This window comes from Passer montanus, unplaced genomic scaffold, assembly GCF_014805655.1.
Source record: "Passer montanus isolate IOZ18808 unplaced genomic scaffold, ASM1480565v1 scaffold709, whole genome shotgun sequence".
Taxonomy (NCBI): domain Eukaryota; kingdom Metazoa; phylum Chordata; class Aves; order Passeriformes; family Passeridae; genus Passer; species Passer montanus.
This window is the reverse complement of record NW_024372248.1, coordinates 1-13,382: the sequence shown is the minus strand read 5'-3', so window position 1 is coordinate 13,382 and position 13,382 is coordinate 1. Positions and strand designations below refer to the sequence as shown.

The window sequence follows — 13,382 nt, the reverse complement described above, 5'->3', positions numbered from 1 at the left end:
CTCTGCCGAGGGTCTGGGTTCAATTTCGGGAATTTTGGGATGTTCTGGGTGCGTCAGAGACCCGGGCAGGGGCTGGAGTTCGTTGCCGGCATCAGCAAAAGCGGCGCCAACACCAACTACGCGGATTCGGTGCGGGGCCGGTTCACGATCTCCAGGGACAACGGGCAGAGCTCGGTGACGCTGACCATGAACAACCTCCAGGACGAGGATTCCGGATCCTATTTCTGCGCCAAAACTGCTCCTGCTGCTGGTGGTTGGGCTGCTGTTTATCGCATTGTTGATTCGTCGGATTTGGGTTTTTTCCCCGATCCAATCCCTGCGTCTCCACTTCTCCGCATGCCCCAGACACTTCCCCACAAACTTCGACCCCGTTGTTGTCTCTTTGTCCCAGCCTTGCACTGTTTTGGCCCCAAATCTCATCTCCTCACCCCAAATCTCATCTCCTGGCCCCAAATCTCCACCAGAGCTTTCCTGTATCTTAGAGGTGCCTCAAACCGTTCAATTAATCTTGCTCCACCCATTAATTAATTGGACAACTCCTCCTGAGCTTTCCATCCCCTCATCCCCATCTCCCCTTTTCCCCGCAGAGCTCCGGGCGGCCGTGACCCTGCTGGAGTGCGGGGGGGACCTCCAGCCCCCCGGGGGGTCCCTGCGCCTCCTCTGCCGAGGGTCCGGGTTCAATTTCGGGAGCTACGACATGGGCTGGATGCGCCAGAGACCCGGGCAGGCGCTGGAATTCGTTGCGTGGATCTCCTACAAAGGTCGCAGCACCTACTACGCGCCGTCGGTGCAGGGCCGGTTCACGATCTCGAGGGACAACGGGCAGAGCTCGGTGACGCTGACCATGAACAACCTCAGGGACGAGGATTCCGGATCCTATTTCTGTGCCAAATGTTTTGGTAGTGGTTATGCTCCTGCTGCTGCTGCTGCTGCCTTTGGCTGCACTTCGGGCCCCATCCCCATGGTGGTCAACAAATGCCTCCAATCCCAGCCATTCTTCTCCCATTTTGCAGCCATTTTCCCACAGACTCCACCCCTGCTGCCCAAATTCTGGATTTTTATCCCAATTTTGCCCATTTCTCCCAAACCTCAGCCTTCCCCTCGCCCTCGGGCCGTTTGCCCAGAGCCGTCCCCCAAATCCCAGCCTTTCACCCCAGATTTCCGCCCCCTTCCCTTGTGCCCATCGGCCTGAAAATCCCTCTGGGGCAGCCCCAGATCTGCACCCCTGGCACCAAACCCCGGCTGCTGCGGGCACCCAGGCCTGAGGGTTTGCCACAAAAATTGGCACCAGCGGTGAAGAGGTGGGGCTGAGAGCTGAGAATTTGGGGGAAAATGGAGAAGATTTGGGGCTGAATGAATTCAGAGCTGGGACAGGGGGACAGGAGTGGGGTGAAGGGATGGGGTTTGGGGGAAGGGTCTGGGGCACGGGGACAGGGGGGACACGGTGAATGGATCACATCAGTCAAGATTAGCACCAGCACCACAACAACCATTACCAGCTTGTTTGGCACAGAAATAGGATCCGGAATCCTCGTCCTTGAGGTTGTTCATGGTCAGCGTCACCGAGCTCTGCCCGTTGTCACTCGTCATCGTGAACCGGCCCTTGACCGAATCCGCGTAGAAAGTGTTGCCACTTTTTCTGCTGATCCCTGCGACGAACTCCAGCGCCTGCCCGGGTCTCTGGCGCATCCAGAGCATGCCAAAACCCCCAAAATCGAACCCGGATGTTCGGCAGAGGAGGCGCAGGGACCCCCCGGGGGGCTGGAGGTCCCCCCCGGACTCCAGCAGGGTTACAGTCACTCCCCCATCCCCAAACCTTCTCTGGTTTTAGCCCAAACTCCCCGATTTTGTCCCAGATCTCCACCAGAGGTTTCCAGTATCACAAAACGTTTGGGAGCTATGACATGTGCTGGATCCGCCAGAGACCCGGGCAGGGGCTGGAATACGTCGCAAGTATCAACAGCAATGGTGCTTACATCTACTACGCGCCATCGGTCAAGGGCCGGTTCACGATCTCCAGGGACAATGGGCAGAGCTCGGTGACGCTGACCATGAACAACCTCAAGGACGAGGATTCCGGATCCTATTTCTGTGCCAGAAATGCTTATGATGTTTGGAATGTTGCTGCTGGTTATGGTGACGATGCCAGGGATGGTCCTTCCACCATGTCCGAGTCCCCCCAGTCCCCAGAGCCCAGACCCTTCCCCAGACCCCAGCCCCAGACCCAGCTCTTGACCATTGATCCCAGCCTGGCACTGCCTTGGCCCCAATTCTCACCCGCTGACCCCAAACCACAACTCCTGACCCCAAATCTCCACTTTCTTCCCCAAATCCTGGCTCTGAAGGTCAGGATTTGAGGCCATGGGTCTAGATTTGGGGGAAAACGTTGAGGATTTGTGTCAGCAGCTCTGGCTGGGAGCCCAAAGTGGAGATTTGGGGCAGAATTGGGTGAATTATGGTGCCAAACCAGCTGGGTTTGGGGTCAGCGCTCAGCATTGGTGGAAATGGGGGAGACTTGAGACAAAGGGCCACGGGCTGAGGTTTGGGGGAAGGGTCTGGGGCATGGGGACAGGTGGGGACACTGAGATGGGGCCAGGGATCCACCCCTGGCACCTTCAACATAAGCAGCAGCACCCCAAGTACCAGCATAAGCAGCTTTGGCACAGAAATAGGATCCGGAATCCTCGTCCTTGAGGTTGTTCATGGTCAGCGTCACCGAGCTCTGCCCGTTGTCCCTGGAGATCCTGACCCGGCCCTTGACTGATGGCGCGTAGTCGGTGCTACCACCGTTGCTGATCCCTGCGAGCCACTCCAGCGCCTGCCCGGGTCTCTGGCGGATCCACTGCATGCCATAAGTGCCAAAACTGAACCCGGAGCCTCGGCAGAGGAGGCGCAGGGACCCCCCGGGGGGCTGGAGGTCCCCCCCGGACTCCAGCAGGGTCACGGCCGCTCTCCCATCCCCAAACCTTCCCTGGTTTTCCCCAGACTGCCCTGATTTTGTCTCACATCTCCACCAGAGGTTTCCTGCACCCTAAAGGTGCCCCAAACCGTTCAATTAACCTCAATCCACTCATTAATGAATTTGGCGCCTCCACCTGACCTTTCCATCCCCTCATCCCCATCTCCCCTTTTCCCGCAGGGCTCCGGGCGGCCGTGACCCTGCTGGAGTCCGGGGGGGACCTCCAGCCCCCCGGGGGGTCCCTGCGCCTCCTCTGCCGAGCCTCCGGGTTCAGTTTTGGGAATTATGGGATGTACTGGATACGTCAGAGACCCGGGCAGGGGCTGGAATACGTCGCAAGTATCAACAACAATGGTGGTTACACCGCCTACGCGCCCTCGGTGCGGGGCCGGGTCAGGATCTCCAGGGACAACGGGCAGAGCTCGGTGACGCTGACCATGAACAGCCTCAAGGACGAGGATTCCGGATCCTATTTCTGTGCCAAACGTGCTGCTGCTGGTAATTGGGCTGCTGCTTTTCGCATTGTTCATTCATCAGATTTTGGATTTTTTTCCCGATCCAATCCCTGCGTCTCCACTTCTCTGCATGTTCCAGGCACTTCCCCACAAGCTTCGACCCCGTTGTTGTCTCTTTGTCCCAGCCTTGCACTGTTTTGGCCCCAAATCTCATCTCTTGGCCCCAAATCTCCTCTCCCGGCCCCAAATCTCCTCTCCTGGCCCCAAATCTCCTCTCCTGGCCCCAAATCTCATCTCCTCACCCCAAATCTCCTCTCCTGGCCCCAAATCTCATCTCCTCACCCCAAATCTCCTCTCCCGGCCCCAAATCTCCTCTCCTGGCCCCAAATCTCATCTCCTCACCCCAAATCTCCTCTCCTGGCCCCAAATCTCCTCTCCTGGCCCCAAATCTCATCTCCTGGCCCCAAATCCTGGCCCCAAATCTCATCTCCTGACCCCAAATCCTGGCCCCATGCTCGCCGTGCCCACAGGGGCAGGGAGGTCACTCCTGCCCTGTCCTGGGCACTGCTGGGGTCACACCTCCAGCGCCGCGCCCGGCTCTGTCCCCTCCCTTTGGGACGGACCTCGGGACACTGGAGGGCATCCAGAGGGGCCAGCCAGGCTGGAGAGGGGCTGGGGACCCCAACCCTGATGGGAGCCCCTGAGGGAGCTGGGGGTGCTCCCCTGGAGAAAAGGAGCCCCAGGCGTGCCCTCGTGGCCCTGCACCCCAAAACCGAGGAGCAGCACCAAGGCACGGCGCCCGGGGAGGGAGCAGTGAGGCGCCAGAGGGGAGGGAGGAGGAGACGCCGAGATTTTGGGGCTCTGCAGCCTCCCCCCACTTCCTCCCCGGCAGCTGCAGGGGCGCGGGCGGGCCGGGGCAGGAAAATGAAAAGTTCTGGGTTTGTGTCACCTTTAACACCTGCGTTTCACGGAGGCGCGTCCAGGTCCTGAGCGGCTCAGCAGAACGCCGGCGGCAGGAAAAGCTTTGTGTCACTGCCCTGAATTGCCCAGCACGGCCACGGCCGCTCCCCCCTCCCCAAACCTTCTCTGGTTTGCACCAAACTCCCTTCGCCTGGCCCCAAACCCCCAACAGAGCTTTCCAGAATCAAAAAAGGCTTAAACCCTGCAATTAGCCCAAATCCACTCATTTGTTAATGAGACACTTCTGCTTGAGCTTTCCATCCCCTCATCCCCATCTCCCCTTTTCCCCGCAGGGCTCCGGGCGGCCGTGACCCTGCTGGAGTCCGGGGGGGACCTCCAGCCCCCCGGGGGGTCCCTGCGCCTCCTCTGCCGAGGGTCCGGGTTCGATTTCGGCAGTTTTGGGATGGCCTGGTATCGCCAGAGACCTGGGCAGGGGCTGGAATTTATCGCAAGGATCCACAGCAATGGTGGTTTCATCGAGTACGGGCCGTCAGTGCAGGGCCGGGTCAGGATCTCCAGGGACAACGGGCAGAGCTCGGTGACGCTGACCATGAACAACCTCAAGGACGAGGATTCCGGATCCTATTTCTGCGCCAAATCTGCTGGGGCTTACACTGCTGATCCTGGTCGTAGTGAACATGGCGGTGCTGGCTCCATCCCCATCTCCGAGTCCCCCCAGTCCCCAGAGCCCAGACCCTTCCCCCAGACCCCAGCCCCAGACCCAGCTCTTGACCATTGATCCCAGCCTGGCGCTGCCTTGGCCCCAATTCTCACCCGCTGACCCCAAACCACAACTCCTGACCCCAAATCTCCTCTTTGTTCCCCAAAACCTGGCTCTGAAAGTGGAAAATTTAGCATAGGGATCAAGATTTGGGTCGATTTTGTGGCCAGAAGCTGGGAATTTGGGGCAGGCTCAGTCTAGCTTTGGGATATGGGGGCAAGGATGGGGTCAAGGGTTGGGGAAAGGGTCTGAGACATGGGGACTGGTGGGGACATGACAAAGGGGCCGGGGCCCACACAATTACCAGTAAGAGCGGCATTAGCACCAGCAGATTTGGCACAGAAATAGGATCCGGAATCCTCGTCCCGGAGGTTGTTCATGGTCAGCGTCACCGAGCTCTGCCCGTTGTCGCTCGCCATCGTGAAACGTCCTTTGACCGAGTCCGCGTAGCCGGTGCTGCCACTGCTCCTGCTGATACTGGCAACCCACTCCAGCGCCTGCCCGGGTCTCTGGCGGATCCAGAACATGGCAAACTTCCCAAAATCGAAGCCAGCCCCTCGGCAGAGGAGGCGCAGGGACCCCCCGGGGGGCTGGAGGTCCCCCCCGGACTCCAGCAGGGTCACGGCCGCCCGGAGCCCTGCGGGGAAAAGGGGAGATGGGGATGGGAACAGCTCAAACATTGACCCAAATCCTGACTCCTGGCCCCAATATGCAACACGTTCTTGTTTTGATGCTCCTTCTAGCCCTCCCAGTGTTGGTCCCACCAGTTTTTCATCTGACCATGCCCATCCCAGGCCTACAGCCCATCCATCCCCTCATCCCCATCTCCCCTTTGTGCCGCAGGGACCTCCAGCCCCCCGGGGGGTCCCTGCGCCTCCTCTGCCGAGGGTCCGGGTTTGATTTTGGCAGTTTCACCATGTTCTGGATGCGCCAGAGACCCGGGCAGGGGCTGGAGTGGCTCGCGGGGATCAACACTGGTGGCTACACCGAGTACGTGCCGTCGTTCAAGGGCCGGGTCAGGATCTCCAGGGACAACGGGCAGAGCTCGGTGACGCTGACCATGAACAACCTCAGGGACGCGGATTCCGGATCCTATTTCTGTGCCAAAAATGCTGATAATAGTTGGGATGCTGTTTATAATATTGGTTTTTCTGGTGGTTGGGGCGGGTTTTCACCCAGTTCCCATCACTATGTCCCCCCTGTCCCTGTATCCCAGGCCCTTCACCAAACCCCAGCCCTGACCCCACTCCTGACCCGTTGTCCCAGCCCTGCACTGGCTCTGCCCCAAATGTCACCTCTGGGCCACACCCACTGCCCTCCTTCCCCAAATTACATCGAATTGGTCAAGATTTGGGTCAGGGGTTGAGGTGAGGAGTCAAGAATTCAAATTATGTGCCAAAAGTCCCGATGTGAGGCCACCGGGGCAGGTTTGGGTCGGTGGCTGTGACTCGGTGCCAGCCGGGCAGATTTGGGGCAGAAGTGGCCAAGTCTGGGGGCAGTGGTTGGGATTTGGGGGCCAAGGCTGAGCTGAGGGTGAAAGCGGCCCTGATTTGGGGCAGGAGCTGAGATTTGGGGCCAGAGCAGAGCCAGGGTGGGACAGAGGGTCAGGAATGGGGTCAGGGGCTGCAGGGAAGGGTCTGGGGCACGGGGACAGGGGGGACACGGTGACAGCGATGGGGTCAAGCAGCAGGACCCCAACCAGCAGCACCACATTTGGCGCAGAAATAGGATCCGGAATCCTCGTCCTTGAGGTTGTTCATGGTCAGCGTCACCGAGCTCTGCCCGTTGTCCCTGGAGATCCTGACCCGGCCCTTGAACGATGGCGCGTAGTGGGTGGTGCCACCACTGCTGGTGACAAGAGCGATCCACTCCAGCCCCTGCCCGGGTCTCTGGCGCACCCAGTGCACGTCAAAACCCCCGAAATCGAACCCAGCCCCTCGGCAGAGGAGGCGCAGGGACCCCCCGGGGGGCTGGAGGTCCCCCCCGGACTCCAGCAGGGTCACGGCCGCCCGGAGCCCTGCGGGGAAAAGGGGAGATGGGGAAGAGGGGATGGAAAGCTCAGGTGGAGGCGTCCCATTCATTAATGTGTGGATTGAGGGTAATTTAATGGTTTGGGGCACCTTTAGGGTGCAGGAAAACTCTGGTGGAGATGTGGGACAAAATCAGGGGACTTTGGGAAAAACCAGAGAAGGTTTCGGGATGTGGGAGCGGCCTGAACCCGGAGCCTCGGCAGAGGAGGCGCAGGGACCCCCCGGGGGGCTGGAGGTCCCCCCCGGACTCCAGCAGGGTCACGGCCGCCCGGAGCCCTGCGGGGAAAAGGGGAGATGGGGATGGGAACAGCTCAAACATTGACCCAAATCCTGACTCCTGGCCCCAATATGCAACACGTTCTTGTTTTGATGCTCCTTCTAGCCCTCCCAGTGTTGGTCCCACCAGTTTTTCATCTGACCATGCCCATCCCAGGCCTACAGCCCATCCATCCCCTCATCCCCATCTCCCCTTTGTGCCGCAGGGACCTCCAGCCCCCCGGGGGGTCCCTGCGCCTCCTCTGCCGAGGGTCCGGGTTTGATTTTGGCAGTTTCACCATGTTCTGGATGCGCCAGAGACCCGGGCAGGGGCTGGAGTGGCTCCCGGGGCCCTACCGCGGGGATCAACACTGGTGGCTACACCGAGTACGTGCCGTCGTTCAAGGGCCGGGTCAGGATCTCCAGGGACAACGGGCAGAGCTCGGTGACGCTGACCATGAACAACCTCCGGGACGAGGATTCCGGATCCTATTTCTGTGCCAAATCTGCTGGTGCTAATGCCGCTCTTACTGGTAATTGTGTGGGCCCCGGCCCCTTTGTCATGTCCCCACCAGTCCCCATGTCTCAGACCCTTTCCCCAACCCTTGACCCCATCCTTGCCCCCATATCCCAAAGCTAGACTGAGCCTGCCCCAAATTCCCAGCTTCTGGCCACAAAATCGACCCAAATCTTGATCCCTATGCTAAATTTTCCACTTTCAGAGCCAGGTTTTGGGGAACAAAGAGGAGATTTGGGGTCAGGAGTTGTGGTTTGGGGTCAGCGGGTGAGAATTGGGGCCAAGGCAGCGCCAGGCTGGGATCAATGGTCAAGAGCTGGGTCTGGGGCTGGGGTCTGGGGAAGGGTCTGGGCTCTGGGGACTGGGGGGCCTCGGAGATGGGGATGGAGCCAGCACCGCCATGTTCACTACGACCAGGATCAGCAGTGTAAGCCCCAGCAGATTTGGCGCAGAAATAGGATCCGGAATCCTCGTCCTTGAGGTTGTTCATGGTCAGCGTCACCGAGCTCTGCCCGTTGTCCCTGGAGATCCTGACCCGGCCCTGCACTGACGGCCCGTACTCGATGAAACCACCATTGCTGTGGATCCTTGCGATAAATTCCAGCCCCTGCCCAGGTCTCTGGCGATACCAGGCCATCCCAAAACTGCCGAAATCGAACCCGGACCCTCGGCAGAGGAGGCGCAGGGACCCCCCGGGGGGCTGGAGGTCCCCCCCGGACTCCAGCAGGGTCACGGCCGCCCGGAGCCCTGCGGGGAAAAGGGGAGATGGGGATGAGGGGATGGAAAGCTCAAGCAGAAGTGTCTCATTAACAAATGAGTGGATTTGGGCTAATTGCAGGGTTTAAGCCTTTTTTGATTCTGGAAAGCTCTGTTGGGGGTTTGGGGCCAGGCGAAGGGAGTTTGGTGCAAACCAGAGAAGGTTTGGGGAGGGGGGAGCGGCCGTGGCCGTGCTGGGCAATTCAGGGCAGTGACACAAAGCTTTTCCTGCCGCCGGCGTTCTGCTGAGCCGCTCAGGACCTGGACGCGCCTCCGTGAAACGCAGGTGTTAAAGGTGACACAAACCCAGAACTTTTCATTTTCCTGCCCCGGCCCGCCCGCGCCCCTGCAGCTGCCGGGGAGGAAGTGGGGGGAGGCTGCAGGAACCCGGAGCCTCGGCAGAGGAGGCGCAGGGACCCCCCGGGGGGCTGGAGGTCCCCCCCGGACTCCAGCAGGGTCACGGCCGCCCGGAGCCCTGCGGGGAAAAGGGGAGATGGGGATGGGAACAGCTCAAACATTGACCCAAATCCTGACTCCTGGCCCCAATATGCAACACGTTCTTGTTTTGATGCTCCTTCTAGCCCTCCCAGTGTTGGTCCCACCAGTTTTTCATCTGACCATGCCCATCCCAGGCCTACAGCCCATCCATCCCCTCATCCCCATCTCCCCTTTGTGCCGCAGGGACCTCCAGCCCCCCGGGGGGTCCCTGCGCCTCCTCTGCCGAGGCTCCGGGTTCAGTTTCGGGAATTATGAAATGTACTGGGTTCGCCAGAGACCTGGACAGGGGCTGGAGTGGGTCGCAGGGATCGACAGCACTGGTGCTTACACCAACTACGCACCATCGGTCAAGGGCCGGGTCAGGATCTCCAGGGACAACGGGCAGAGCTCGGTGACACTGACCATGAACAACCTCCAGGACGAGGATTCCGGATCCTATTTCTGTGCCAAATCTGCTGCTGGTTGTTGTGGTGGCGATAATGCTGGTGATATGAAGTTGTGTCCCAGGTCCCATTCCTGTCACCCCTCTGGTTCCCAAACCTCAGATCGTTGTGCCGAACATCAACCCTTGACCCAATTCTTGGATCTTTGTCCCAGCCTTGGGCTACCCCAAATGGTTCTGCCCCAAATGTCACCTCTGGGCCACACTCAGTGCCCTCTTTCATGAAATGTCACAAAAATGTCAGGATTTGGGCCCAATGTTGAAGCCAGGGGTCCAGAACTCAAATTTTGGGCCAAAAGTCCCGATGTGAGGCCAGGTTTGGGTCGGTGGCTGTGACTCGGTGCCAGCCGGGCAGATTTGGGGCAGAAGTGGCCAAGTCTGGGGGCAGTGGTTGGGATTTGGGGGCCAAGGCTGAGCTGAGGGTGAAAGCGGCCCTGATTTGGGGCCAGGAGCTGAGATTTGGGGCCAGAGCAGAGCCAGGGTGGGACAGAGGGTCAGGAATGGGGTCAGGGGCTGCAGGGAAGGGTCTGGGGCACGGGGACAGGGGGAACATGGTGACAGCGATGGGGCCGAAACAATAACCATGAGCAGCATAAAGATAAGCGTCAGAATCAGCAGCTTTGGCGCAGAAATAGGATCCGGAATCCTCGTCCTTGAGGTTGTTCATGGTCAGCGTCACCGAGCTCTGCCTGGCTACACCGAGTACGTGCCGTCGTTCAAGGGCCGGGTCAGGATCTCCAGGGACAACGGGCAGAGCTCGGTGACGCTGACCATGAACAACCTCAGGGACGCGGATTCCGGATCCTATTTCTGTGCCAAAAATGCTGATAATAGTTGGGATGCTGTTTATAATATTGGTTTTTCTGGTGGTTGGGGCGGGTTTTCACCCAGTTCCCATCACTATGTCCCACCTGTCCCTGTATCCCAGGCCCTTCACCAAACCCCAGCCCTGACCCCACTCCTGACCCGTTGTCCCAGCCCTGCACTGGCTCTGCCCCAAATGTCACCTCTGGGCCACACCCACTGCCCTCCTTCCCCAAATTACATCGAATTGGTCAAGATTTCCCATCCCAAAACTGCCGAAATCGAACCCGGAGCCTCGGCAGAGGAGGCGCAGGGACCCCCCGGGGGGCTGGAGGTCCCCCCCGGACTCCAGCAGGGTCACGGCCGCCCGGAGCCCTGCGGGGAAAAGGGGAGATGGGGATGGGAACAGCTCAAACATTGACCCCAATCCTGACTCTGGGCTCTTAATTCTGACCCTTAGACCTCCTAATCCTCATCCTCCTTCTCCTACTGGCCTTGCTAAGTGGGTCCTGCCTCTTTTTCCAGCTGGCCACACCCACTTCAGGCCCACACCCAGATCCATCCCCTCATCCCCATCTCCCCTTTTCCCCTCAGGGCTCCGGGCGGCCGTGACCCTGCTGGAGTCCGGGGGGGACCTCCAGCCCCCCGGGGGGTCCCTGCGCCTCCTCTGCCGAGGGTCCGGGTTCAATTTCGGCAGTTTTGCCATGTTCTGGATCCGCCAGAGACCCGGGCAGGGGCTGGAATTCATCGCGTACATCAGCAACGATGGTGGCAGCACCAGATACGCACCATCGGTGCAGGGCCGGTTCAGGATCTCCAGGGACAACGGGCAGAGCTCGGTGACGCTGACCATGAACAACCTCAAGGACGAGGATTCCGGATCCTATTTCTGTGCCAAACGTGCTGATAATTGTTGTTGTGCTGCTGCTGCTTATCGGGAAGGCGCCAGCAGCGGTGGAACCACCCACATCTCGGTTTCCCCACCTGTCCCCAAACCCCAGACCCTTCCCCCAAACCTCAGCCCGTGACCCTTTGTCTCACGTCTCCCCCATTTCCACCAATGCTGAGCTCTTACCCCAAACCCAACTGGTTTGGCACCATAATTCACCCGATTCTGCCCCAAATCTCCACTTTGGGCTCCCAGCCAGAGCTGCTGACACAAATCCTCAACGTTTTCCCCCAAATCCAGACCCACGGCCTCAAATCCCGACCTTCAGAGCCAGGATTTGGGGAAGGAAGTGGAGCCCAAATCTCCCCCAGCTCCCCCGGCCCTGATTGGGTGGAGGGCAGAACTGGGGGCCAGGGGTGAAGGTTTGGGGCCAACGGTTGAGTTTTGGGACTGAATCCGAAGGATTTTGGGTCAGTCCTCACGATTGGTACAAATGGGTGAGACTTGGAACAAAGAGCCGAGAGCTGAGGGCTGGGAGAAGGGTCTGCCTTTGGGGACAGGGGGGACACTGAGATGGGGGTGGATCCACCACCGGCACCGTCACCATAGCCAGCCCAACAACAACCAGCACCAGAATGTTTGGCACAGAAATAGGATCCGGAATCCTCGTCCTGGAGGTTGTTCATGGTCAGCGTCACCGAGCTCTGCCCGTTGTCCCTGGAGATCCTGACCCGGCCCTTGAACGATGGCACGTACCAGTTGCTCCCATTAGTGTTGATTCCTCCGATGAATTCCAGTCCCTGCCCGGGTCTTTGTCGAACCCAGTTCATTCCAAAACTGCCAAAATCAAACCCAGACCCTCGGCAGAGGAGGCGCAGGGACCCCCCGGGGGGCTGGAGGTCCCCCCCGCACTCCAGCAGGGTCACGGCCGCCCGGAGCCCTGTGGAACAAAAAGAGGGGATGGGGAAGGCAAAAGCCCAAACAGTGACAGAAATCCTGATTCTTGGCCCCAAACTGTGACCTTTGGACCTCCCAATTCTCCTGGTCCTGGCCCTGCTTGCGCTCAGTACCTGGGATCCACCCACCTCCACAGCACCACGCCCACTCCAGCCCACGCCCCGATCCATCTCCTCATCCCCATCTCCCCTTTTCCCCGCAGGGCTCCGGGCGGCCGTGACCCTGCTGGAGTCCGGGGGGGACCTCCAGCCCCCTGGGGGGTCCCTGCGCCTCCTCTGCCGAGGGTCCGGGTTCGACTTTGGCAAGTTTCGCATGTACTGGATCCGCCAGAGACCCGGGCAGGGGCTGGAATTTGTTGCCGGCATCAGCAAAAGCGGTGCCAACACCGACTACGCGGATTCGGTGCAGGGCCGGTTCACGATCTCCAGGGACAACGGGCAGAGCTCGGTGACGCTGACCATGAACAACCTCAAGGACGAGGATTCCGGATCCTATTTCTGTGCCAAAGCTGCTGATTCTGACGCTTATCTTTATGCTGCTCATGGTTATTGTTTCGGCCCCATCGCTGTCACCATGTTCCCCCTGTCCCCGTGCCCCAGACCCTTCCCTGCAGCCCCTGACCCCATTCCTGACCCTCTGTCCCACCCTGGCTCTGCTCTGGCCCCAAATCTCAGCTCCTGGCCCCAAATCAGGGCCGCTTTCACCCTCAGCTCAGCCTTGGCCCCCAAATCCCAACCACTGCCCCCAGACTTGGCCGGTTCTGCCCCAAATCTGCCCGGCTGGCACCGAGTCACAGCCACCGACCCAAACCTGGCCTCAATTTGGGACTTTTGGCCCAAAATTTGAGTTCTGGACCCCTGGCTTCAACATTGGGCCCAAATCCTGACATTTTTGTGACATTTCATGAAAGAGGGCACTGAGTGTGGCCCAGAGGTGACATTTGGGGCAGAACCATTTGGGGTAGCCCAAGGCTGGGACAAAGATCCAAGAATTGGGTCAAGGGTTGATGTTCGGCACAACGATCTGAGGTTTGGGAACCAGAGGGGTGACAGGAATGGGACCTGGGACACAACTTCATATCACCAGCATTATCACCACCACAACAACCAGCAGCAGATTTGGCACAGAAATAGGATCCG

The 13,382-nt window shown here is 59.6% G+C and overlaps 1 protein-coding gene, 1 pseudogene and 6 gene segments (V, D, J or C); 3 read left to right on the top strand and 5 right to left on the bottom strand.

Moving 5' to 3' along the window:
- Positions 1 to 1,458: 1,458 nt before the first annotated feature.
- Positions 1,459 to 2,053, bottom strand: LOC120512177. The segment is given in 2 exon segments: positions 1,459 to 1,816; positions 1,986 to 2,053. Coding segments are annotated over 2 exon segments (426 nt in total).
- Positions 2,054 to 2,482: 429 nt separating this feature from the next.
- On the bottom strand, positions 2,483 to 3,108 carry LOC120512176. The segment is given in 2 exon segments: positions 2,483 to 2,971; positions 3,061 to 3,108. Coding segments are annotated over 2 exon segments (537 nt in total).
- Positions 3,109 to 3,111: 3 nt separating this feature from the next.
- LOC120512175 (immunoglobulin superfamily member 3-like) lies at positions 3,112 to 5,234 on the top strand (the record flags this gene model as incomplete). The annotated part of the gene is given in 3 exon segments (XM_039730171.1): positions 3,112 to 3,483; positions 4,628 to 4,977; positions 4,979 to 5,234. Coding segments are annotated over 3 exon segments (978 nt in total), but the record flags the coding sequence as incomplete, so codon positions are not given.
- A 58-nt stretch (positions 5,235 to 5,292) lies between these two features.
- LOC120512174 lies at positions 5,293 to 6,013 on the bottom strand. The segment is given in 2 exon segments: positions 5,293 to 5,732; positions 5,896 to 6,013. Coding segments are annotated over 2 exon segments (558 nt in total).
- Positions 6,014 to 6,076: 63 nt separating this feature from the next.
- Positions 6,077 to 7,444, bottom strand: LOC120512173. The segment is given in 3 exon segments: positions 6,077 to 6,149; positions 6,742 to 7,112; positions 7,321 to 7,444. Coding segments are annotated over 3 exon segments (568 nt in total).
- A 101-nt stretch (positions 7,445 to 7,545) lies between these two features.
- On the top strand, positions 7,546 to 8,020 carry LOC120512172 (annotated as a pseudogene).
- A 186-nt stretch (positions 8,021 to 8,206) lies between these two features.
- LOC120512171 lies at positions 8,207 to 9,556 on the bottom strand. The segment is given in 3 exon segments: positions 8,207 to 8,684; positions 8,998 to 9,128; positions 9,493 to 9,556. Coding segments are annotated over 3 exon segments (673 nt in total).
- A 2,414-nt stretch (positions 9,557 to 11,970) lies between these two features.
- LOC120512170 lies at positions 11,971 to 12,787 on the top strand (the record flags this gene model as incomplete). The annotated part of the segment is given in 2 exon segments: positions 11,971 to 12,034; positions 12,446 to 12,787. Coding segments are annotated over 2 exon segments (406 nt in total), but the record flags the coding sequence as incomplete, so codon positions are not given.
- Between the last annotated feature and the right edge of the window lie 595 nt (positions 12,788 to 13,382).